Source organism: Cydia fagiglandana, chromosome 3 (genome assembly GCF_963556715.1).
Source record: "Cydia fagiglandana chromosome 3, ilCydFagi1.1, whole genome shotgun sequence".
Taxonomy (NCBI): domain Eukaryota; kingdom Metazoa; phylum Arthropoda; class Insecta; order Lepidoptera; family Tortricidae; genus Cydia; species Cydia fagiglandana.
The window spans coordinates 7,480,509-7,507,579 of record NC_085934.1 but is presented as its reverse complement, the minus strand read 5'-3'; the positions used below and the strand labels follow the sequence as shown (position 1 = coordinate 7,507,579).

At 36.4% G+C, this 27,071-nt stretch overlaps 1 protein-coding gene across 1 annotated transcript; it reads left to right on the top strand.

Moving 5' to 3' along the window:
• The first annotated feature begins 518 nt into the window (after positions 1-518).
• Positions 519-25,335, top strand: LOC134679945 (protein windpipe). The gene is made up of 2 exons (XM_063538897.1): positions 519-586; positions 22,224-25,335. Exon 2 carries the CDS (start codon positions 22,244-22,246, stop codon positions 24,302-24,304), a length of 2,061 nt encoding a protein of 686 aa, XP_063394967.1. The 5' UTR covers positions 519-586; positions 22,224-22,243; the 3' UTR covers positions 24,305-25,335.
• Positions 25,336-27,071: the final 1,736 nt, after the last annotated feature.

Sequence of the window (27,071 nt, the reverse complement as noted above, 5' to 3'; positions counted from 1 at the left end):
AAAAAGTGACTATAGCGATAAATATCGTCTCGAAAGGTGCGTCCTTGCGTCTGTGGGTGAGACAGGTTCCTTGGTGTAACCCTCCAATCGGAAAGACGCTTTGTATCGTACGATGTTTTACCTATGTTGTGTAATAATAGTGCGCCGAGCTACTAACAGCTGTTCGGGCTCGGGCCATTGTCCTCTTTTATTCCAAGTCTGAGATCATTCGAGCGAATATTTTATTCTTTACTTATATCCGATCAATTTTTGCAGCTGTTGATATATGTACTGTAATTGGCCGTATGAATATGACGAATGACGTTGATTGTTTCACCGCATCATAAAAAGTGAATGGCGAATCGTTGAATGGCGATACCTTTTAGGGTGTGGATATACTGGGTAATCTTAGGGCTAGATATGTTTACTGGATGGATTGTTTATGACTTTAAATCTTCTTCTTCTGCTGCCATGCCCTAGCGGGCGTCGGCCACCTTAACTTATGACTTTAAATAGAAGATGGTTTATATTTTGTCTATTTGTATTGTTACAGAAAAGTGCATGAAGGTGATGCTGACTCTACGCTGCTAATGCTCGTCTATTAAAGGTAAGGACAATATTCATAGCCTTAACATTGTTCAGTCTTATTTATTATGTCATTAAAAGGTACCTTGTAAGCCTAGTTTAGAGTGTAAGCAACTGTAAAGAGCTAAGATAAGAAGGTATCTTTTAAGGACTAAACATACAATTGAAGCTTTAACATTTTAAATCAAGCATATATTGGTGTGAAGTTTGATTATTCACAAACGAGTGAAATATTTTGATCTCAATACGTTGCCGGTGGCATAATGTTAATAATATCGTTGCCAAGCACCTGCCAGGCGGATACATTTAATATGGATATTAAGAGGCTTGGCACTGAAAGTGTTAATTGCGGAAAGTAAATTAACAGTATTACCCACATTTTAGAGTAATTGGCGTAATTTGTGTCGACAGTAATGTGTTACGGTACGATCCTTTTTTAGGGTTCCGTACCCAAAGGGTAAAACGGGACCCTATTACTAAGACTTCGCTGTCCGTCCGTCCGTCCGTCCGTCCATCCGTCCGTCTGTCACCAGGCTGTATCTCACGAACCGTGATAGCTAGACAGTTGAAATTTTCACAGATGATGTATTTCTGTTGCCGCTATAACAACAAATACTAAAAACAGAATAAAATAAAGATTTAAATGGGGCTCCCATACAACAAACGTGATTTTTGACCAAAGTTAAGCAACGTCGGGAGGGGTCAGTACTTGGATGGGTGACCGTTTATTTTTTGCTTTTTTTTTTTGCATTATGGTACGGAACCCTTCGTGCGCGAGTCCGACTCGCACTTGCCCGGTTTTATACAAATCCGTTTCTCGCCAAATCGAAGAAAGGGAAATGACCCTGATAAAATATAATTATATTAATTGAGCTACCAGTGACAATAGGCTTTATTATTCATTCCTGTTTCGAGTCATGAAAAAAAGTTGCATTCAATTTAGGTTTGCTGGTCGAATTACGTGTCCACCAGCGTAGTGTCATTATGTTATATAAGTATAATGTATGTATTAGTTACTCACCATGTAGTACAAAGGTAGCTTAGTACTAAGGTCAGAATACATACATCCGATATCCGTTAAGAATAAACATGCCTTAGTAGTTCATAATATGTATAAAGTGCACTCGTTTCAAAGTTCGCAATAGGGCGAAATGAAAAGGCAATTGATTTTAATTGAGCTGCGGCAATTATCGATCCTCAATTGTTACTTATTGAAGTGAATGAACCAGTTTAATTTAGTTTTTAGTCAGAGTTAAAAATAAGACAAAATTATGAGGGAATTCGGGATTAAGTTCTAGAAGTTTCTAACTTTGTTATTCATCGTAAATTTTGATGTCGAAAATGTTGTAACATCGCAATACTGTTTCTTAAGTTATTGTTTTTTAGCCATTACATAGTAGGTGGTTATGTTCGGTAGCAGGGAACAATAATTAGTTACCAGCACATTATTATAAACATTAAAATGTAAATGACAATAGTACTTTGCGTGGAACATCGCTATTGTCTAGTCCTAGCCAAAGTCCATAAACAGTTCGCATTGCTATTGCGTCATTGAGATTAACAAATCTTATCTATACTAGATAACAGTTGTTGGATACCGATGCGAGTAGGTTATATGTGCTCGAGCATTGAGTGTGGCGAAGTGGAACTTGCGAGTCTCAGATTCCATTTGTTGTGCAGGGTTGTTGGTGTCTGTGCGGTACTCAAGTGGACGAAATGTCAAAGTTATAAGTGCTGATGTTTTGAAACATAACGTGAGTTGTTTGTTTTTAACTATAGATAATTTTAAGCCTACCCTAATGATGAAAAATTATTATACATACGGTCAGGCGACAAGCGACAACGCCAAAATGCACAGCTTCAACTAATATTTAGATATAAAGATACGTTTTTTGTACGGTGTTACCACTCAACTACAGTCTAAAGTCTCACAACTATGGTTCAAAACCTACTCGAATATCTACGCAGTGTTAGGGCAAAATCATTTTCTAAATGGTAGAAAAGACTCGAGACAAAACCGAAAAAACGTTGTTATTGAATCTGTACCATAGACAATATAGACATCATAGTTGTAGTATTTAACCATAATAGTAGGGTGGTTTTACGGTATGCCATCTCTTAACTAAATTACAATTTATAATTCTGAATTCAAGTATAGAAAGCCATTAGTACAGTCATTATAGATTTTGACCCGTGAATAATTAGTTCTTGGATTTTTTTTTCGTAGGTCCCTCGGGGGGGTCACTGGGAGTGTAAATTCAAAAAGTAGGCTGAATCAGGCTCCTGCGTATATTCGAAAAATGGTTTTTTTTCCAAAAAAACGGATTTTCTTCAATAACTCGGCCATTTTTGATTTTACAGTAAAACCGTAAGGACAAAAATTGTAGGAAATTTGATTCTCTACAAGTTAGTCCAGTCATTATATCCAAAAAACCGACCCTTTCCGTGAATAATCAGTTCTTGGATTTTTTTTTCGTACGTCCCTCAAGGGAGTCACTGGGAGTGTAAATTCAAAAAGTAGACTGAATCAGGGTCCTGTGTATATTCGGAACACGGTTTTTCTTGAATAACTCTGTCATTTTTGATTTTACAGTAAAACCGTGAAGACAAAAATTGTTCAGAATTTGATTCTCTACAACTTTGTTTCCCTTTATTTATGCCGTAAAGCGTGGAACATAGGAGATAATGATAATATTTTGAATTTGTTGCGTTTTACAGGCTTAATTTCTAAAATATCGATTTTGGGGGAAAGAAGGTGGGAACGAAAATTGTTCAGAATTTGATTCTCTACAAGTTTAGTCCTCTTCATTTATGTCGTAAAGTTGAAAATAAACGAGATGTTGAAAATATTTTGAATTTGTCGCTTTTTTCAATTTTCTTTTCCAAACTATCGATCCTAGAAGAAAAATTGTGAGGATCAAACTTGTAGAGAATCAAATTTTCTGAAATTTTTGTCCTCACGGTTTTACTGTAAAATCAAAAATGACCGAGTTATTCAAGAAAAACCGTTTTTCGAATATACACAGGACCCCGATTCAGCCTACTTTTTGAATTTACACTCCCAGTGACTCCCTTGAGGGACGTACGAAAAAAAAATCCAGGAACTGATTATTCACGGGAAGGGACGGTTTTTTGGATATAATGACTGGACTAACTTGTAGAGAATCAAATTTCCTACAGTTTTTGTCTTTACGGTTTTACTGTAAAATCAAAAATGGCCGAGTTATTGAAGAAAACCCGTTTTTTTGGAAAAAAACCATTTTTCGAATATACGCAGGAGCCTGATTCAGCCTACTTTTTGAATTTACACTCCCAGTGACCCCCCCGAGGGACCTACGAAAAAAAAATCCAAGAACTAATTATTCACGGGTAGGGTCGGTTTTTTGGATATAATGACTGTACTACATGGCTAAACATATACGTTATTACAACAACTGATAGAACTAGATTCCGACTTTTAAATCTTTACCAATTACCTAATCACAAAAAGACACGATATTCGTAAGTGAAATATAATTAGTAATATTGATTAATATTTATATAATTGCTTGACACGAAAAAAAAAAACATTAGGTATCATTATCACACGTACATACAGTTATTTATAAGTATTATCAGAAAAAGGTCGAGCCAGTTCAAGAAAATAAGATTGGTTTTATTACTCAGTACTAGTATTATTTAATCATGAATCTGTGGCATAAATATATTTACAAAAATAGCGGTTGGTGTTACCTACTAATTACTTATTTAACAAACCACGTTGCTCACTAACTACCTACATATAGGATTGCATTTCTTATTAACCCAGAATTCAAGGATCACATACACAGATGATATAAGTACCTAATTATAATCAAAGACATTTTATCATAATCCCACAGGGAATCCATTTACTTATAACCTATTAGTTTAGCCACGGCTTCCGACATTTAATTTTGAAATAGTCGCGGTTTCATCACGGTCGAGCTGCGAATGTCGCTCGTGGTGGCTGACATTGTAAGCTTTATGACCTGGACTTGTAAGCCTGCTCATGATGAAATAAAATGATGATAATTTACTAGAGTGTTGCCTTATATTATAAAAGTTTATGATTGCAATTACTTTTAAATATTGTAGTTTATTACTAAAACCTAATAAACGGCCGCCGTAGGCCTAAAAAGTAGCGCTGGCTGGACGGCGCGCGGCGTGACAGCGGACATGGGAGAGAACAATCTCACACCTGAGGATGCAGAAGAAGTGGAGAAGATTGTGCAGGAAAGCGGAACCTAGCGCTAAGCCCGGAAAACGCTACGGTGAAGAAGAAGAAGAAAATTACTACTCAAACTAATCATTTAAAATAAGATAACATAAAAACTGTTTGTGATAAGTAATAAAGCCCAGAAAGAAAGCGGATTTTGCTCACCTTGATACGCATTTCTTCATTAGCAATGTGTTACGAATATAAATCAATGATTCAGATATCGTGTCGATGATAATGATAATAATACAGCCGACCTTCCAAGATTATTTCAACGAATCAGAAAACAATGCACAAATAAATATTAAAAGATTCAGGTTTTATTACGGCATTGATAACGTATATGAGCTTATAAACTACGACGATGAAAAAAGTGAGGACAACATGTTCTGGCAATCAAGTACGATGACAGACGTTAACGAAGGTCAAGGCTTTAGGATAAACACGTAGTTATTTAGTGAAGTTACGCGTTTTACTTGTGATGTGCCACGTGGGTGAGGAACGTCATAATGACAGTTTTGATTAGATAGATATACTTACTATTACTTGTTTGACGTGTTCGTAATTCCCCGAGTTGATTGAATACAACGGTCTTCCTACGTCATCTATGACATACCTATATATTCGCAGATTAATAAATATAAAAGTATTATGCAGAAACGTTAAGATATATGTTGATACATGATACCAAGTTGATTTCAATATGACTACGTTGAACATAATATATTGTAAAATGATAATCAATTGTTGTTTTCCGTTGTGTACTTAAATTTAAAGGCTACTTCCGGTTATTAGGTAGATGTAGGTGCACATTTGGTTTTAACCTTTTGAACGCCACAGACAGTAATTGACGCCAACGCAAAATCGTGACAACTACGCCAAAGATGGCATTTGACGTCGATGGTTTTTTGATGAAAATCTACTAAAAAACACCCCACTTTTAGGTTGGCATTACATTTATTCACAAAACTAAATTTTACCCCTGTGGCGTCAGTGGCCGGGCAAATAGATGCGCCGTATGGATTTCAAAGGGTTTAGACTGTGAATTAGATTGATTCGATTAATTTAATTGATGATGCAGCTGACCACAGGTTAACTAGGTATATGTACATAAGGGTAAGAAGATGTTCTGTGTCTAGTACATAGGGGGAAAACTTACAAAACCTTTGGACAATAAGTGCCAGGTGTAAATTCTAGGCGACGCAGTGTCTCAGAATATTTGGCATTATTCCCAATGGGCCAATTTATTCGTTTTGTTAGTAATCCAGCCGCAAACTCTTTACGCTACGCCGGAAGATCAACAGATGGTCACGTCTTAATAACTACAATGAGAGTTTTAAAAATGACAGACAACAGAAAACAGGACTTGACGCGCCAGGGCGGTAACGCGCAGTGCGGTTCTATAGGTATTGTATAGGTAATTACATATTACTAAAGCAAGATAAAGTAAGCGTTAGTGGTTCAATAATTTAAATATGTACCTACTCGTACAGTAATTAATATACTGTTACTTCTCTAAGTGTTATCCTACCTGGGCATAATACTGGCATTGCAACCAAGAAAAAATAAACCTACTAGAAAATCCTTATTCAAAAAGTCTCGTAGAGACAACCTTGAGTTTTTTCGCCTACGACACCATAGTCGTTAATACAGAGATAATTGCCTGGTTACCACGAGAACAATATAAAAACGTCACACAAAATAAACTAAAATAAATATGGTCTGCAATTTGTGTGCTCATTGCCACGCGTAATTTGAAATAAAATTGCAACAACAAATTGGCCTCCATCCGTGATATGACTTAGTTATCTAGCTAAAATATCAGTCATCCTATAATAGGTGAGCGTGTGGATATAATTAGGATGCCTGACAAATATAATTTGGTAGTTTACGAACACGCCTGCAGGCTAAACGATAAGGCGTAACAATTTGAGGACCTAAATATACTTAAATCTACCTTGTGATGCCGTTTTTTACAAGGAAGATCTGTCAGAATTTTAAAACAATATTTATGTCTTAACTTCTTATATCAAGCAATTAGGTTAATTTTAATAATTTATAATACATATATGATTTCGCAAATGATTGTTTATAAAAAAAGAAACTCGTCCTTACACGCAACGGAACAAGTAACCAAAAGGCAGCTGCTCAATTGCTTATCAACCAGTCTGTTACAAATGTAGGTAAGTTTCGAACTTGTTTCCAACGGAAACCTCTTCATGAATTCAACGTGAATTTTGGTTTGCAAAAAAGCGTTTGACGTAAGCAATGACGACTGGGCGAATGTTGTGAATGAATAATAAATTCCGAATAACATAGGTAGTACTGCTATGAAAATCTAAATTTACTAAATGCTTCTTTTTCAGTTTATTTTCGGTTACAGTCACATTGCATCTAAATGTGGATCAAGCTCTATTTACGATGTCGCCCGACAGATGTTTTAAATAAGGATTATGTTTTACTGTAATAGGTTATAGCTAACTGGTTATTTGAGTTCTTGTTTTGATAATTTTAATGCATCTGTCTACGGTAAATAGTTGCACACTTTGTATGTGACTATAGGGATGCTAGCTAGGCCATCAGTGGTAAAAGAACCAAATCAAGAGTGGTAAAATTCTCTGAAGTATTTGGAGGGTTTATGGCGATGTTTTGTGGTAACTGGATTGTTACGTATGCCGTGCAGCACTATCGCCACCACCACCGACACCAACTGTCAAATTTGCGGCTAAAAATTTTGCATTGCGGGAGGCAGAAATGAGACCTAAGCATATAAATTTGTTGTATGCATAAACTGCATGTGCAGTCAGTACTACTAAATTAGGTGACACAGTTACATCTCTCACCACCCAAGCACACGGGAACCGCAATTATCTGGTTAAGATATCGCCTAATTTCCCAAATTATTCAATTTGGACCCCGTCCAATGCCGGACAATACCGCTCACCTTGAGTGTCACAAATAAAATGTGACTTTTCACTTATAATGCAGTGTTCGGGGAAATCTCTGGTTAGCAGCACGTGTGAAATTCGAGCGTAGTGTTTGATGCAACAGTTTGTTTAAACAGTGTATTTGTAAAGTGTGGCTATGTGCGTATTGTCTTTGTTTCACTGATGCCTACGCTGATAATAATGATGATACGCTGAAAGAGGTGGGTTTACGTTACGTTACAAGTTACGGATTGTATGTAAGCGATAATGCCGATTTGTTTTATGAAAGTGTTATTGTTAATTGACAAAAGTAGTGTCTCGTACACTAGCATGACGCAATAAATCAGATGTTTTAATTATATGTTCATTAAAGCTTGATGCGCGTATAGTGATAGATATCGGTAGTTTCGGTGGAGAAACTATATAAATACCTTATATGTATAGTTCCTTATATTTCATGATTAAAGCTACAATTTCATTGAATGCATTAACCTCGAAATCATCAATAGTATGCACGGTTTTGGCTTAATTACAATAATTTATGCGGTTAGTATTAATTGCGTCAGTTTTAAGTATTTCACTATCCTTAATTACCCACAGTTCACTTACCTTCTATACATGTTTTTTCTTTTCGTTATTTTGGTGTTGGTTCCTAAAATTTACATTTGACAAAAATGGCTAAGAGATTGAAAAAACAGCCCGCACATATGTCTCATTCGGTTTACTTTCGTTTCGGCCAAATACATTTCGCCAAATTTCACTTCCCAACAAACTTATCGCAATAGTTTCATTTCCCAAAGGAACCTTTAGCAAAGTTACACTTCGCATATAATTTATTTGGTCAAATTATCATTTGGCATAATTTTACTTTGTCAAATGTTATTAGGACAAAAACTTATTTAGCAAACGTTTTTTATTGTCTAATATTATATTCCAAAAAGATGTTTGGTCAAAATTGTCACTTCGCAAATTTGACAAATAGGCATCTCTATTTAAATTTGTACTTTTTGTTATGTTAATATAGGTACGTTAAATTCTACGTAATTAGGGTGGGTTGGGTTAGGTTTGAACTGCGATCCTCACAAAACGGTACCGCTATCAGAAAAGTGGGTTAGGTTAGGTTAGAACTGTGACCCTCACAGAATCGAAATGCTATTAGAAAAGTGGGTTAGGTTAGGTTAGAACTGCGATCCTTACAGAAACGAAATACTATGTACTAGAAAAAGGTCATCGAAGTGGAATAATTAATTTAATAGAATAACGAGATGTAAAAAATTTGCTTGACATTTTAAACTAAAATATGGTTTAAATATTGGTGGTTTTTTACTAATTTTGGGTTATAATGATTACTTTCATGTTATTTGCTTTAATAGAATGGCAAGATGTAACAAATTTGGTTGTCTTTTTACATTAAAATGGAGTTTTAATTTTAGTGATCATTTACTACATATTTTTAGCAGTAAGAATGTATTTTTTTTGACGTTACATTTTACTATGTATATGTAATGATCAGTTAAATACTAGACAAATAAAATTCTGCAGCCTCCACTTTATTGGTATGTAAATTGTATGACATGCAATATTTTGGGACATGTAAGTTATGCTTAATGATACATTTGACTAAATAATATTTGGTAAAATGAAACTTGTCCAAGTAATTATTTGCTAAACAATAACTTGCCAAAAAAGACTATTGCTAACTGAAAATTTGCGATACGTTGTTTTGCCAAACATTTTTTTGGGAGATGATAATTTGGGAAACATAGTTTGGGATGTGATACTTTGGGAAACGATTTTGGCCCATTCGTTAGTAAACCGTCTCATTCATATCATAGTGTTCATTTGATAACACATAATTATTTAATGAAATCAATAAGAAGTATCGAAGCGTTAATGACCCACACACGAACTGGCCAACTTAAATTACGCCACTCATTGCTCTACTTTACCACGGTCAAAATACTATAGCCAGTATCATACTTCATTATTTTCATACTTACCTATAAGGCAAAATATTTTCAATGTTGTCAATCAATTTGGACCCCCGTAACCTTAAGTATGATAATAATTATCGCATTGAAGAATAATACGAGATTGCTCTCAAAATCTATTATTACGAGAAGAAGCTTCAGTATTTATTCATAGTCACTAATTAGTTAGGTACTTATTTCATTTTATCGCTCTTTTATTCAATATCTTGGCATCGAATTTCGCAGTAAATGCTACCATACCTTTTTTAAGTTGAAGTGAAAATACTGATACTATTTGTGTAATATGAACAGTATACATGTATATAACTAACGCACCTACATTAATAACTAATGAATTTTGCATGTTAGGTATTTGTTACCTTACCGTTACCGTATTTTGCGGGTTCGGGTTAATTTGACACCGACAAAAAGGTCAACGTGCTGTTATAATGGTTTTACATTTACAACGTGGGTTATTTTAACGTACAATGTACATATATTATTTTCAATGATAGAATTTACCGCTACTACACTACACAGATATTTAGCAAGAAGATAGGGTACCTACACTACCTACGTGAGCCATCTAAGGGCGCACCAGAGAGTGGATCAACTACAGTCTAATAACGCGAATTAAAATTTGCTTAGTCCAGAGCACACAGTCGCTGTAGCCGAAATCAGTCAGGAGAGAATCATCATCATCATAAAACCTGGTTTTTCAATTCTCAAATAAATAAATACTGTCAGGACACGATTGTCACCGATTAGGTAGGTACTGAAATGATGACCATGGCCTCACGGTCAAGAATGGAACTTTAAACTAAAATTCAGGACATAAATTTAGCAACTAAACATGAACATATTATACGAGTATTAATTATCTGAATGGTGACATGCAGTGAATCTCGCAGAGTTACGAGTAAGAGCTCTGCCCTAACATCAAACGAACTTAAAGGGCCGTTTAACGTTAAATATGGCGCCAACACCTGTTATACCGTAGCGAACTACTTAACAATATTTTTCGTCCACCTGACCAGATAAATATTATTAATTTCAGCGTATGTCAATATATAAAATATGTTTAAAAAATAAACACACAGACATTCAAGGTGATCCCATTTTACAAAATTTTAGTATTTTCTAAATTATACACCGTGAAATTTTAGTGGTTGTTTTCCCGCGGCAGGGCGATTTGCTATCGGTAGTACTTTCGAATTATGATAGACAAACTTATAAATAAACTGTTTTCCAAAAAAAAATATTACAAAAAAATAACCTAAACTCGAACAAGCGAAAAACAATAGTAACACACTAAAACTGCAAGTCGACGACAGTTCCCGATATTGTAAACAGATAAACAAATAAACAAGCACATGTTACTTTTTTAAACTGTGTAACAAGGCTAGAGTGCTTTACTGTTTGACAACTGAAATTAAAATTTACTTAGACTGTTCCTTCACGATTAACAGTTGAAATAAAACCCTTTTTATTAGTTTGATCGTTGTGTCAACTTTGGTAAATCGAATAATTACATCCTCTTCGCTTATTAAACTAATGTGATAACAGATCCTGTCAATATCATCCCTGCTATTTCTAGTAAAATGGATCGACATTACGAATATTCTAATTTAGAGTACGTCGCGATGGTGCAGCTGTACGCTAGGGCTAACTACGACTCCCACGCCGCCCGGCGACTTTACGCGGAACCGGACCATTTACAGTCGCTGCGTCTTCGGGGGATTTTAAACCCCCAAGTTCCACACGGACGAACAATTGTCGCCGCAACACAGCGGCTGCTTAACCACGGGCAGTTTCAAACGCCACCACATGCACAGGGCAAAGGTGATTGTGTATTGCGGTATCGGGAAGTTTAAGTGTTTGTTTAAGTTTTTGATCATTAAAAGCTTGATCTTAACTTGTTATGTTTACTATTAAGGATCTGCAAACTAACTGCACGTAAAATATGTGAAGGAAAAATAGATGGAACTACTTTTCAGGTTATTTTGTTTCATTCACTCAAAAGAATTAGTTAGGTACTACTGCAGTGCTACTACTGGTGTTAGGTCACTTTCGAGTTTCGTTCGACACATTTATAAATCTGGCATTTCTTAACATTACTTAAAAAAAAGATTACACATCGACTGTATATCGATAGCAGAATCATTTCGTTGCGGGAAAACAACCACTAAAATTTCACGGTGTATAGTTCCTAAACAAATCATGTGTCATCATTACTGAACGGCAGCGAAGTGCAACATTTAATTTTTGCAGTATTTTGATGCGCCGGATTTTGCATTCAGAGTGAATTAATTTAATTCCAATCAAATTCAAACGCTACTCTTTCTTGGCCTACACCATAAAACGAGCCATTCCATGCAAACGATCCAAGACATTCAAGTACTAACTCAAGTGCCTGTGCGTGGACCGAGGAACACTAGCGAGCAGTTTAACGACGCGCTGCGTCGGCGCATAAAGCGGTCGCATTAACGAGACTGGGATACGAGGCTCTCACTCTAATTGCTTACCAACCACGAGAGGCTAAGGTCTAAGCGAACCAGTTAGTGCACCTTCGAATAGTTACTTCGAATCTCGAGATCATGTTCTCTTGTTCTTCTGAGAACTAAACTCTCCTGAGCTTGCTCAGCCAATAGGAATACGCAGCCAGAATGATTGGGTGTTTTTATCGCCTCCAGGAAACAATTAAATTATAAGAAGAAGCACTAAAATTATCCGTGTACTTTGGATTACCGCAAAATGTTTTTGTTTATGTTCGCTAGACGCCCATGCAGTCGTGTTCACACTAATGTGTGAATACGTATATCGAAAATTATGCGTTCAACCGGGGAAAAAACGTAGGTATACGAACAGAGTTTGGCATTTTGGCAAACGTATTATACAATAACATATCTGTAATGTTCTTCACATTATTTACAAAAAACGTATAAAAACGCTGCTTCTGCTTTAATTATTTTCCTCAGGGATTATTTAAATAACTGTAAATTTGTAACGAAATCAATTTTAAAATATCACGAGGTTAGTCAAACAAACGGCACATTTATAAATTCTGTGAATAATCAAAAGGATGTTTCAAAACAAACTACAAACTGTCTGTTCGTGGAAAAGTCAATACTGGCTGAAAGAAAAGTACTGCTACCGCCATTGTTCAGATTTGAATACAAACGAACGAACACGTCAGTCATGCGTGTTCTAAACAATTACACTGGGTCCAAACCTAAATTTCTGAATGACCTAAACCGTTTTGTGTCTGAAAATACATTGCAGCCGTATGATAGATCCTTCCTATATAATGTATATAAATATGAGATTTTAGATGATACATTTCAAATAGCTTAACAGATTTAATCCAATCGTAGGTAAAATTCACTCTTAAGAAATTCTCCGCAAAGTATTTTTTTAACCAAAAAGAATTCTTGTCTCATTACGTATTATCGTTTGAGAAGACAAGACATATTATTGAAGTTTGCGCCCTAAGCATCCTACTTTACTTTACCGCCCTATTATGAGCTGAAGAAGTAAGAACTGCCATTTCCAGCTTCAGTCGGCCGCTAATGACTTGCCGGCTGGCGCAGCGCCCTAAGGCGCACACTAACGAGACGTTAGCTCCATAACCATAGTCATTCAAATATCTCTGCACTAATACAGCCATTAGGCTATCGTTGCCTTGCACTACACGATACATTTTATCTCAAGATTTATTGTCGGCCTACGCTAGAAAATCGTGCCGGTAACGAAAATATATCTGGCGTGCGATAAAAGAGCGTAAGATCATTGGATTCCATAACAAATACATCTTTCTGTATTAGACAATCTTCAGGTTCAAGTGCATATAAATATTAACGCGAAGAGATCGACCGTGGAGTTTATGTAATGGACTAGTCTGCGAGCTGTTTAGATTTTCTGTTAGATACAATTTAAAAATGTGTTAAAAATATTATGCGATCGTGAGAGTTACTACGTAGCTAGTCGTGATTGCGCTATTTTCTTCTTATCTCTAGATAATGTTTAAGTGGTAGGTACATGAAATTGTAGTAAATCGCTGATATAAATATTTAATACAAGTTTAGTTAGGTACTTGGTGTGATGCGCTAAACTACTTAGGTAAATCAGCCAGCCATGGTGAAAGGAGTCATCATCAGAGGAAAAGAATACAAAGGACTAGGTAACAATATTAGCAAAAAAATCTATAATTAAAGGAGGCTAAACCTTTGCAACGTCATATCCGACGAAAACATGTTTGTAAAATGAGTGTAATGTTAATCTCATCGTAGAGCTGTCGTCCATTGTCATCTGACGTCAATTGGTGTTTTAAGAAGGGAAGTAAGTCTTTCAAAAAATTACTGATTTTACAGTACCACCTCACCGAATATCGCTTTTTGCGAGTAAATGCAAGAGAAAATAAAAAAGACCTCAATTTCTATAAAAGAAGTGTCCACTGTCTTGGTGAAATATTAAAATTGCTATGAACATGAGTACAATGAAATAAGATAAACATACTATTGCTCGACGCGGTCCCGGTACATGTCATCTTGAAACTTAAGTCATTGTGAATAGAGGTGACAGCAAGGCGTCATTTATTGGGCATTAGCATGTCGAGCACTAGTACGTTTACCTTAAATGAGATGAAAAATAAATAAAATATACATTAAAAAAAACATACCTAATACAACAAATTTTGAATTCAGCTTTTTACAATTTTGAAATCGGTTAAAACCTGAGATATCGCGAGATCTCTTTTTGCGTTGTTATACGCTGTTACAAATGTACGTAGAGTACAGTAGTAGTAAGTATAGTTAATACCTGAACTTCTTTAGGTTTGGTACTGAGCGGCTACCGCGAAAACCGAAATTCGCAAATTGCGGGGATCCTTCTCTTTTACTCCAACGAAGGCGTAATTAGAGTGAGAGAGAAAAATCCCCGCAATTTGCGAACTTCGATTTTCGCGGTTATAGCCCTGGAAAACACTTCTCTTTGTTTCGTAATCTTTCGATGGCAACATTACGTGTGTCTGGAACAGTAAAGTTCTGTTCCAGATATCCCATGACAGGAGAAACATTTTGTAAAAGATGAAATTTTATTGATGGTCGCTTAAATTGAATAAAAAGCGGACTACCTATATTTTTACTGCATGTATGTGCTGCATTACAACATCGCATGTTAGTTAGCACGCGATTTTTTTTTAGTCACCAATCGATACTTATTCTAAATAATATACAAGAATCAGAAATCCAAAAGTATGTTTACAAAAGATGTGATCATGACGTAAGAAAAATGTTTTGCCACTTTTCAGCCAATCATCAGCTAATGTAAACACAGTATTTATTGTTTACGTTAAAAAATCTTTGTCAATAAATAACATTGGTAAAAAACGTAGCTATTTGCTTATTATAATACTTGTTAATATTTATTATCATCCATCGTCGATCAACGCAAACATTGTGTTTCTGTTTGTTAATTACGAAAATATCTTTAATAAATGACGCTGTAAGCTTCGAAAACGCTGTTATTAAGTTGTTACTTCCCATGCGGGAGATCACGGCCAGCGAGTCTGTTGCATTGCATGTCCACCGGCCTTGGTGACTCATGCAGTTTCTTCGTTATGTAAAAATCCTTTCGCTTTCATATTTCGGTATACTGGAGCTAAGTACCTAAAATGCCTGACATAACTTGAGTGAAATTGTATAAACTTTGATTGTACTGATATTAAAACAGTTTCACATTTCCCGACAAGGTATCATATCGTTCTTTCGCCAAATTGGATTGGTTAGATCTGCGCTGAATTTTAAATTATTTTTTCATTCCTTGCTCGCATTAGCAGACTACTGGAATTGTTTATTATAATTCGCATGAATTTACAAGCAGTTCACGCTAAGATCAAATGCACTGTTCAGTATCAAGCATAATACCCGTAGGCCCGTACCTACGAAAATAACCACAGGTACGTTTAAACAAATTCCTAACAGGCAGTCAAGTTCATTCAAGGTTCGAATAACTGATGTTAAAAATAGCATCCAATCTTCTTATTTGCGTTTGTATTGCAATTTGTACGTGCGTGTTGGGACTGCTGGGGGATCGGGAGACAGGAAAGGCCAAATAACGAGTAATCTCGTTAAACGTATGAAGGTTACCTTATGTTTTGGTTTAATTCTTGAGCTGTGGCAATAGACACTAGTTAGTAACCTATAGCACTGGTTATAGGTGGTGAGATGTCATACATATTAGCTGTATGGCAACGAACAGAGATAGCTACATTTTGCTGTCTTCAATGTCATTCATGTGGATAAACTGGTATAACTGGCTCCAAAAGTACCCAATCACCAAAATTTCCAGTTATATAAACTCCTCATTTTGCTTACCTAAATCAGTTTCCTTAAGCTGGAAATATCTACTATCTCCCAAGGCATTCTTGCGGTGACGAGATGCCAAGCAAGTACAGCCAAACATGTCATGAAACATGTGATTAATACCTAAGAGTACAAACGTCACTATTACCTGAATTAACTAGGTACCTAGGTGGTGGACTCATGTTGTGCAGGATTGGATACTTTCGTGTTACTTGCTTGTTGGTTTTACCTCTCAGATTCATCTTTCTGCGAACTTACGTCATGCCTGGTTGTGATTTCATCCACCTAGATGAGATCTAATCTTACGAGACATGCACATATTTGTACATAGTACACAAGATTTGAAGTTAGTACAAGTCGTATTTCAAGACGCTTACCCATTTGAGACGCAAAGCATTTCAAATATGTATAGATATTACAAATCTTTGTTTTATTTAATTGTTCATGATCTTTCTTGCTTATTGGTTATAATAAGATTACGTAAGTAGTAGTTGAAATTTGTTTGAACTTGGAATTAACTGCGCCAGAATAGGTAGACCGGGGACAATAGAAACACGTCATGATTGAAACAAGTCAAATTTCTCGAAAACTATAATACCTACACTTCTGACGCAACACTCGATATATGCGGACGGTCATGTTTCAATCCTTGGCCAGTAGGGCTCGAGCGACGGTGCGAGACGGGAGTGTCCACGAGCCAAAACAGTTTTTCGCGGTAAAAAGTAAGCACTTGCGCTCTCGTATGTTTTCTTATAACTTCGTTTACTCTTGTATTTTGACTAATCAAATTATTTTGGTGTTCGAGTTAGGAATAAACGAATGTTTTTAATGGCCGTTGATCAGCGTTCGAGTCTTTTTTATATATAATATTTGACCTTGGACTGAAAAATGGGCCGTGGGGACGATAGAAACAACTTGCTTGTGGACGATTGAAACGTTTCAATCGCCCTCGTATTTTAATCGTCCCCAAAAGTAGCCGACTTCAAAATATAAGGAGGTTCTGTATTCGATGCACATGTTTGTTCTATTAATGCTCACTATTATTTATGTAGTTTTAGACCCAGTTGATAAATTATAGATCTACGAAGTTTTTTTTAGAAATCTGCAGTTTTTTCCACACGGCTGGCTTGGGGCACGTTCCGGCATTTCGATGTTTTCAAGCTGAACTATCAGAGGATAGTTTGATACGCAATAACTTAAGTATTTTTTTCTAATTTGAATGAAATTGAGTGAACGTATAGTTGAGGGCATTATATAGAGAGCTAGAGGAGCTTAAAATGCTAAAAAGCTATTTGTCATGTTTTTGTTTGATAAAACAATTGACACTGATTAGTTTATTGCGTCTATTATTTCATTTTACATCCCGACGTTTGCAACACTCGTTGTCACAGGGTAGGTACACGGAATGGTTGTGATTGAAACATTGTTATAGTTGAAACAAGCACTTTTGTATGACACATAATTATGCTTGTTTTCTGCGATTCTATATCGTTATATTTTATAATTGCATTAAAACTACTTTGCTTAAGATAAATGTATAAGGTAGCAGCAACAAAGAAAACTAAAAGTCGTAAACTCTTGTTTTTTTCCGCGTGTTTATATCGAAATGTACAGATGCTTATAAATTGAGAAATATTTAATTTATGCTTGCGAACTTTTGATGAGCTCATTGTATGCAGAGGTAGTGATGAAAAAGATTAAAACAGACATAAGTACTTTCATTGTGCCGAAGATATTCGAGTGTTTCAATTGACCTTACATAGTGTTTCAATTGACAGTCATGTGAGGTCAATTGAACCATGCTGCCCTATTCTCTTTATTAAGGTATTGTCAAAAAACTATGGATTATAGATCATTCAAATACATTTCATTTAGGAACCAGATAACTAACCTTGAAAAATTTTTTGGCGTACATCTTTCTACTCATAAAAATATAACGGTTAAAGGCGGTTAAAGGAAAATTGTTTCTATTGTCCCCGGTCTCCCTACGGTAAACAAATGAATACATTTCCGGAAATCCCAGCATACGGTTGTCGGTAGTGGGGTATTAGGTATATTGATATTAAGTATTGATTCAAAGGGCATCTGCTTGTAAGCAGAGAGTAAATAAACCAACCACGATTTAGTTTTCCAGGAATAAATGTATCTATGTTTCTCCTGATTTCAACAGTGGGCGTCAATAGTGTTAATGTTGTCGTCCAAATGCATTTTTTTAAAGATTAGTAATACAAACGGTCGACTCACCCATCCTTTTGGTTCAGTAGTGTGGGTAGTATTGTGTTTACAACCGCTCTTGCCTCATGACTTGCGAGCGGCATTTGCGCATGATGTCACACTTGGCGTAATCTTGCGACAATAAACGACAATTTTACGCGAATTGCCACGTTTAACGTTCACAAATGCTATCATAGTTGCAAAATCCTACATCTCAAGTTTCAACGCAACGGCGGCGTACAATATTGTCGTATCCTCCTAAATTAGGCTATACTGATTAATCATATTATATTTCTGTTTATTTTATTTTAACTTAGGGGCCCACAGATTACCATTTCGCCGGACGATATCGGCCTGTTAGTTGTTCGGACCTGTCAAATTTTGCGTTTAACTAACAGGCCGATATCGTACGGCGGACTGGTAATCAGTGGACCCCTTTAAGTAGTATAGACAGATTATAAATAGGGATGTACCGACTCACACAGGCGAAAAATCAATAAAAGTCGGACAAAACCAAAAAACTTCTAAGTAGCCCCAACAGGCAAAAACCAATCTTAGAGGATAGTCCAATAAACAGTGCACGCTACTCGCATAATCATTTTCATGTTAGAGTCATCTACGCGACACGTTCTCATTCCAAAGTTCGACTTGTTCAAAGGCGAATATTTTACTACTCTGCGAGTGTTACTTATGTGCTTACTTATTTATCGTTTGCTTTCAGAAAGTTGTGATTTAATGATGGATACCCTTCTAGGAGGTAATAACCTAATTACTAATAGTTACTTTTGATAGCTATGCTTGCTTGTTTATTATAAAAAAAAAATAAGTGTAATGTCTTGTATTTTTTGCACATTGTTCAACTTCACCAAGGAGAAAAGTACAACTTCCTGATAGATCCGGTTTTGATATTATCAATTTTAGAAACTACAGAACTTGGGTTTTAACATACAACCATTATTTTATGCGACCTTACGCGACGTTTTAACAAAATTTTCATTTTAATCGATGACTAGTGTAATCAAGCATGAGCGCTTAGACACATTTTTTTTAGGCAAATGGCTATGGAAAAGACTTTTAGTGTCTTCCGATCCTTATATAACAGGACTAAGAAAATTGGGTAGTAAAAAGTCGCTTCCCATATGCCAAAATGTTTTAAATCTTTTAGAAGAACCAGATATTATGATCAAATTTTAATAATATGTCATAATATAATTGTAATTTTGTTTTTATTAGTTGGCAAACCTGCATTAATACGATTTCTATAATAATCCTGAATGTTTAGGTTTTGTCCGACTTTTATTGATTTTTCGCCTCTGTGCGACTAGTCGCCGACTAGTCGGGAAAGCCGACTATCCGGCCACATTTGTAGTCGGCGATTAGTCGGCGACTAGTCGGCAAAAATGGCCGATTAGTCGGCACTTTATTATTGAAAGAAAAACAGAAAAAAAGAAACCAACAGTCAATATTTACCATATGTTTTATGTCTATTTTACCAAAATACCTATTCAGGGTGTGGAAACTATTGTTCATATAATTCTCAGGTCGAACTCAACTGATTCTCGTGTAATTTCATGGAAGTTCTATACTTAAAGGATTTTATTATAATTCAGTTTTTGTTTTTTTTTAATGGTGGAGCCATGGGAAACTACGAGTATTAATGTTATTGCAAAATTTAGAGACTTATAAACAGGGCACGTTACTCGTAAAGACGCTGACCACAGGGGATAGGTTCTTAACTGGCGACTACGTATGAGAAATAGAGCCTTGGAAATACCTCCTACAAGTTGTACCTACTGACGGTCTGCTCAGGATCGCTAAGTAAAAAAAAAGACAGAAATTGAACGAGGAGTCTCTGAACCTGTAGAGAACACCTTTTAGCCAAGCTAATATATGAATAGCGCAACCAAAATAGCAAAACTATTGTTTTTCACCCGAACTTATAAGAAACTAATGATCTGGCCGACTAGCCGACTAGTCGGCCGACTAATCGGCCATTCGAGCGCCGATTAGTCGGCTAGTCGGCTAGTCGGCCAAATCAATAGTCGGTACATCACTAATTATAAACTTGAAAATAGTGACAAACAACAGACGGAACACACAGGTGATGCCTTCCAAACAACCTTTGTGTAGCACATATGATAATTGATAAACACATCTACGTCTTTGGTTAGAGTACCTGCCATTAACCTGTCTCTGGTTCCAATCTGCGCAGCACCCTGGACTCGTATGTCACCTCGGCAGCATAAATCATCCATGCCCCCTGTGGAGTTCCGCTGCAGGCGTGGGCATTCGCACAAGCGTTTAACCGCCCGCTTCCTGCCGCCCGTCTAACATTGAGCCATTTTAGCCGGCGGCCAAGTGCACCGATGTTTATTGCTAACAGAAATAGAACGCTTAAAACCATTAGAAATAGATTTATGTATAATAGCGAATTCCGGAACATTGTGTGGAACGTGCTCTTCTGTAACTCATTCATTGACGTATAACGTAAATGTTGTAACTGTTGTAAATGTTGACGACGCAGACTAGAAGAAACTTAGCAAATAAACTGGAACAGTATTATGAGTATGTGGCCCTAGAATTCAAACTGAACAACTACGCTGTACACTTATGCCCTATAGAAAGCTTGTGCAATTGAATTGCAGTCTTGTGTATAAAGATGTCGCATAATTTTGTCTCACCTTACTGCCGAAGTGCCAATGTGTTACGGGAAATTGCTCGCATAGTGGATTTGTAGTGGGCTTTGTGAATGTTTAATTTGAAATGATGCTGCTATGAATGAAAGGAAACGCCTAGATTCAAATTGCCGGCTGAACTGCAGTTGCACTAATTGAAGAGGTGGAGTTGACAGGCAATAGACTGCGGGGGACCGCAGTTATCTACTAGCCACTATATTTAGATGGAAATATCGGATGTTGCGATTTATTCCATTACTTCGAACTGTTGTGAATAATTGGTATCGATTAGCTTATCTAGTGGGAGGTTTATGAGCGTCTGCGGCTGAAACGTTATACTGTTCATGACCGCAACAGATTAGCGTTAAACGTATGTAGACGTGAATTACAGTGACGCTGGACAATTTAGATTATCGCAAAATTCACCAGCTTTAAAATCATTTCACGCCGTTATGAAACAGCTGCGAAATAAATAGGCACAATATGTCATAGTCAATGTTGATTTAATGATCTGCAACATCATTTCCGTTGTTACCCGAAATAGTCGAGTAGCTATTGTAAGATTGGTATGTTAATAAGATTGGTTTTACTCAAATGATAAATAACACGTATACGACTAGAGACAGAACTGAACTTTGATTGATAGTGTTTTTAGGAATATTCCGAATTCCATATTTACATGTGTTGTTGAAAGTTTTTTCAGCCACCACAAACAAATTTGTCTTAGAATTAATGATATATTAAATATGTAGTAAAAACTAAGGGGGAGGCCTATGTAAGGGGGAGGCCTATGTCAGCAGTGGACGTCTTATGGCTGAGATGATGAAAAACTACATTACAAGGGTTGTGAAACTATAAGGGTTCCTATAGAGGAACCCTTATAGTTTCACAACCCTTGTAATGTAGTTAAATACGGAATCCTAAAAACAGGCAAACAACCTCTGTAAAATATAACGATGCGAACGGAACACTAAATGCCCCGAACTATCTCGGGCTTGGCCAAATTGTTCTTTATTAATCTTTGGGTCATTTCTTTGGTTACATAATAACATTAATTGGTTGAAATTTTTTAACGATTCGAATCAAATACAGTGTAGAATTTCCGGTTAACTAACGTGTAAAGTTGTAAGTGTAAATTGTAGTTTTATTAGTAGTAGTAGTATGTACCTACTACTACCTAATACTTTCGAAACGAAAATGAAAACTTAATTTTTTAATGATTAGGAACATTTCGTAAATTTTATTAATTGTTTTTTGTTTTGTTTATATTCCAGGTGCAGAGTCTATAAGCAAAATGAGTACACTCCGTGCATGGGCGAGCCTGCTGGTGGTGTCGGTGCTGCTCGCGCCGGTCCTGTCCTCCGTCTGCCCGGACGGCTGCATCTGTACAACCACCCGCGACGGCCTCCACCGCGCCGCCTGCAGCAACCTCGCCGAACTATACAAGTTCACTCTCCGCCAGAAACATCACAACATCAACATCCTAGATCTGTCACACAACAACATCACCAAAATCTCCCGGGAACTCGATCGATTAACCGAAGTCGTCACGCTGGATCTATCGACTAATGGTATCACAGAAGTTAGCAAGTTTTTGAACAATGCGAAGAAATTAGTTCATCTTAATTTGGCTAACAATAGAATAGAGAGGTTGTCACTTGAGCATCTTCCGACTAGTGTGAGTTCTTTAGATTTAACTAACAATCTATTACGAGATGTGCCTAACAAAGTTGGTCATTTGGCTAGCTTAGAGCATTTAGAATTGGACGGCAACCCGCTTGATTGTACCTGTGATAATATCAAAGCACGAGATCGGTTACTGGCCTTAAATGTTCATATAGATGCCGTAAAATGCGCTTCTCCCGGAAAACTTAAAGGCAGGTCATGGTTAGAACTGAAAGCAAAAGACATATGCAAAATAAAAATTGATACAGACCCCTTAGATATGATGATGGGTGATCAACCCCCAGTTGATGCCGTAAGAATTGGTGAAGAGACTACGGAATTGAAATCTATGCCTTTAGTCGCTTCTAGTGATTTAGATGATGGCAATGTAATACATGGTCAACCTCAAGCAGAGGACGATGATAATCAACAATTTTTAAAAGTGGGGCATATGTCTACGGTATCTCATTCAGACTATATCGGAACTGAGGGTTCGGGAGATGTGGAAACTGCGACTGACTCTGAAATCATTATGCACAAGCACGCAGAGGATTTAAATGCTGAAATACAAACTACTGATGACCCGAGGGAAGGATCTGGCGAGGGTTCTGGTTTTATTCCTTTCGATAGCGATTATGACAATGAAAGTACTTCAACATCCACTGGAACACCTAATTATGAAGACTTTCATCCAACTCCAGTCACGCCATTATTTAACGATGAATTCAATAACACCACAACAGAGTTTCCATTGGTGAAACCACCCACTTTGTATGCAGGAGGATCTGATTGGCATCTCAAAACTGATGAACCATCGACTGAAAAACCCGCAATCACGCCAATTACTCGGGACACAACAGTTTCCGAACAAATTAGAATAACTCCGGCGGAAGTTCAAGAAACGTCATCTGAAGAAAATCCTGCACCTCATAAAACTGGTACATATGTATGCATTGCAATTATTGTCATTTTGTTAGTGGGGCTCATAGGATTTGCTATAATCAAAGGTCAAATGAGAAAACGCAGGGACAGGCGACTTTTACGACAGCAAAAAAGAGACGTCGAAAATGCTTCCAAAGAAATGGTCGATATGAATAAGTCATTACTAGGTAAACCGGCAGTACTAGAACCTACCATTGAAAGAAAAGTTAATGGTAAATATGAGCTCGTACCTACTCATGAAAGCTACCCAAAAAAGAGTGAAAACGGGGATATTGGCAATGGCATTAAACATGGAGATAACAATGGTGTTAGAACCGATAGTCCAAGAGACACTAATCAAAACAAAAGCAGTTCAAAAGATAATAACTTATCTGAGGAACCTAAACAGAACGAATCTTTCCAGTCTACTCCAGCATCTCCTGATTCGAAAAAAGACACTCACTCTTTATCAAGTGAAGATGTTTTTGTGCCTATCAATGACAACGAAGCACCTCATTTAAATGGTAATACTGACATGGATTTGTCACAACTCTTACTGAATGGTGATCAGAACACAGAGTCCGATTTCTTATCGCCGTCTCGCGAATACGTTCCAGTGTATTCCCCCGACATGGGTCGAGTGCGAATCAAGATGACTGAGACGCCGAAGCCGAAAACCCCAGTACTCGTCACGAGGAGTCGGTCCAACGCCGGCGACATTATCATAACTCCGTCCTTGGACGACAGCACACGCAAGTCAACCACTTGAAAATTGGTTTCGGTTAGTAGAACACTTGGTGTAATACAGTGTCAATCAGCAAACACTTCACTAATGGCAAAATTCTGTGATTTTATTGTGTGGATATTCGTTGGGATTATCACGTTGAAGCATTTGAAAATGTCGGTGCGTGTGTGAGTCAAGTCTAGAAACTCTGCTGCCAAAGTGTGTTTGTAGTCGACAGTGCCTTTATTTTAAACTTTGTTAGTGGTATAAATATATTTATGAGAGTATATTGAGCAATAAGTAAAATATTTTTGTACGTGTAAAAATGTTGCCATGTTCACGATAGCTGTAAATGTCGTTTTAGTTGTATCTTTATAATGGTCTCGTAGAAATCTACGTTTCAAACCAAAACTGTATGTACTGACATACAGTGTTATATGGCTTAGATATTTCAAGCACATGTGTACCTTGAGTACAATTTTTGAATTGTAATTTCAATGGTTGTGTACTTATTTTTCCAGAAAATACCGAGCTACTACAGCGACAAGTAACAAACTGGGACCAATTGAACCCGAGAAGGTGACTGAAGCTGACATGTCGAATGGCAAATGATAATTTGTCACATAATATAACAAAACTAATGATATGTCAACGACTTTCCTTTTGTCACTTTCTTGGGTCGAATTGGGCCCCTATAAATATTTGAGCTGGCTATGTTTTATCAACTGTCTTCTTATTAGAGATTTATTCTTTATCGGTCTGGCTAAACGTAAGTTCCTCTAAGTTATGCTTTTGAGTTTAGTGTTTAAGAATGTGATACCAATAATTTTAGTAATCTATACTATTTTATATGTATACGCCTATTTAAATTTCCATTTCATGATTTCTGTATATTGATCACTTATTTTCCATCATTGAGCTTGTATATTGTTGACATTTACCTTATCACTTTTAAATTTTGGTTTCTTATAAGTTTTTTTTATAAATGATTGAACAAAACAATAATGTAGATCGTTAAGGAAAAAAATATGTATTTTAAAGTAATCAATACAAATGATATAAACAGTTGGTCAAGACTTTGTTCGTTTCACTTATGTACTACCTATCTTGCCGCAATGAAGATTTTCAGTAAATTTGCAGATGATCGTATCTAGAAAATGAATGGGGCATGAGTCATGACCATCGATGGTTAGACCGAGCATTGACATTTTGTGGGGAATTTGCTCAAAGCACAGTCATGCTTAGCTGAACCTTAGCTAAGTGGGTAGTTTTGATAAGAAATGCCTAAAAATATGAAAAAAAAAACGAGCAAAGTGCATAACTTCGAAAGCGGAATAATTTTGAAAATGGCATATAACTACTAAACTATAAGCACCTCTACTGTAGCAACACAGCAACAGTACCTACGCACGCTGCGCTACAGACGTACGCTAGAAGGTAAGTGTTGCTATGAAGTGAAGGCTTTATAGATATTTGCCAGTTTTAAAAATTACCCCGCTTTCATAGTTATCCCAATGCACTTCACGGACGATGATGTAAGTACTTGTAAAATAACTACGTCCCCGTACAGTTGAAGTCGTAAAAGTTGTAAGTAGTAGGTAAACCATGTCACAAAAAATATATGCAACTAAATGAATAGGGCCTCGTAGAAAATTACTTATTTTATTACTCTTAAACGAAATCTTGCTTGCTTGATTTCTTACAATGAAATAGAACCAAAGGGGCCGCCGTTTCGTAGTACACAACACTGTGTCTAGGTAAATTGTTGCAATCCACAACATTTTATTGCTTATAATTCTTATAAAAATGTACAAAAGTATGCAACTTCAAATCTAGAAATTCAAATTTATAAATTGTTGACTAGCGACATCTATTACTACATGTAAGGTTTATTGTTGGACAATAACTTCGATAGATGGCGCTTCAAGCACGAAGAATAGGTACTTTAATGCAAATAAAGTAAAGTAAGTGGTTTCTAAAGTGGTGGATAGATGGCGTTAAAATAAGTGAAGAAGAATTTGATGAAAACAGGATAATTTTTTAAGATGTATTTAATTTATGTAGGTTTTTACTTTCTACTATGTAAAATATTTATTTATTACCTCTTATCATTTTAAGTACCAAGAGACTGACACCACAACAAAATTAGGGGTCATCCATTAATTACGTCACACGTTTAGGGGGAGGGAGGGGGTCAAGAAAATGTGACATATTGTGACATGGGGGAGGGGGGAGACACAAACTTTGTGACGTCACTTTAACTTCATCAGTAACCGAAAATATATTTAAATTATTTAGTTCGCTGTACATTTAAATAACAAGTTTTTAAAACGAAAATAGTTTTTAATCGTTTAATTTTCTTTCCTAAGCAGTTTTGGGTTATAAAATTACTAATATTTATATCGTCAAAAATATTTTGATAAAATATTAATAATACTTAGGTACTTACTTAATTCGATTTGGCGATTTCGTAGAAAAAATGTGACGTCACACTAGGGGGGGAGGGGTTTGCCAAATGTGACCAAGTGTGACAAGGGGGGGGGGGGGAGGGGTCAAAAAACCTAGAAATTGGTGTGACTTAATTAATGGATGACCCCTTACGAGAAAGGTGTATAAAGGAATGTGGTAGGTGTGGTGTATAACTGAAATAGCGTCGTAGTTTAATAAAAACAGTAGGTATAATTAAATATTTTCGGTAGGATAATCACTGCTACAAAAAAAGTCTTAGGAGCATTAGTGGACGAACGTTTCTTCATACAAACGTATGCTCCAAACAATAATAATAATATGCAATGTACATTAAGGACACTAT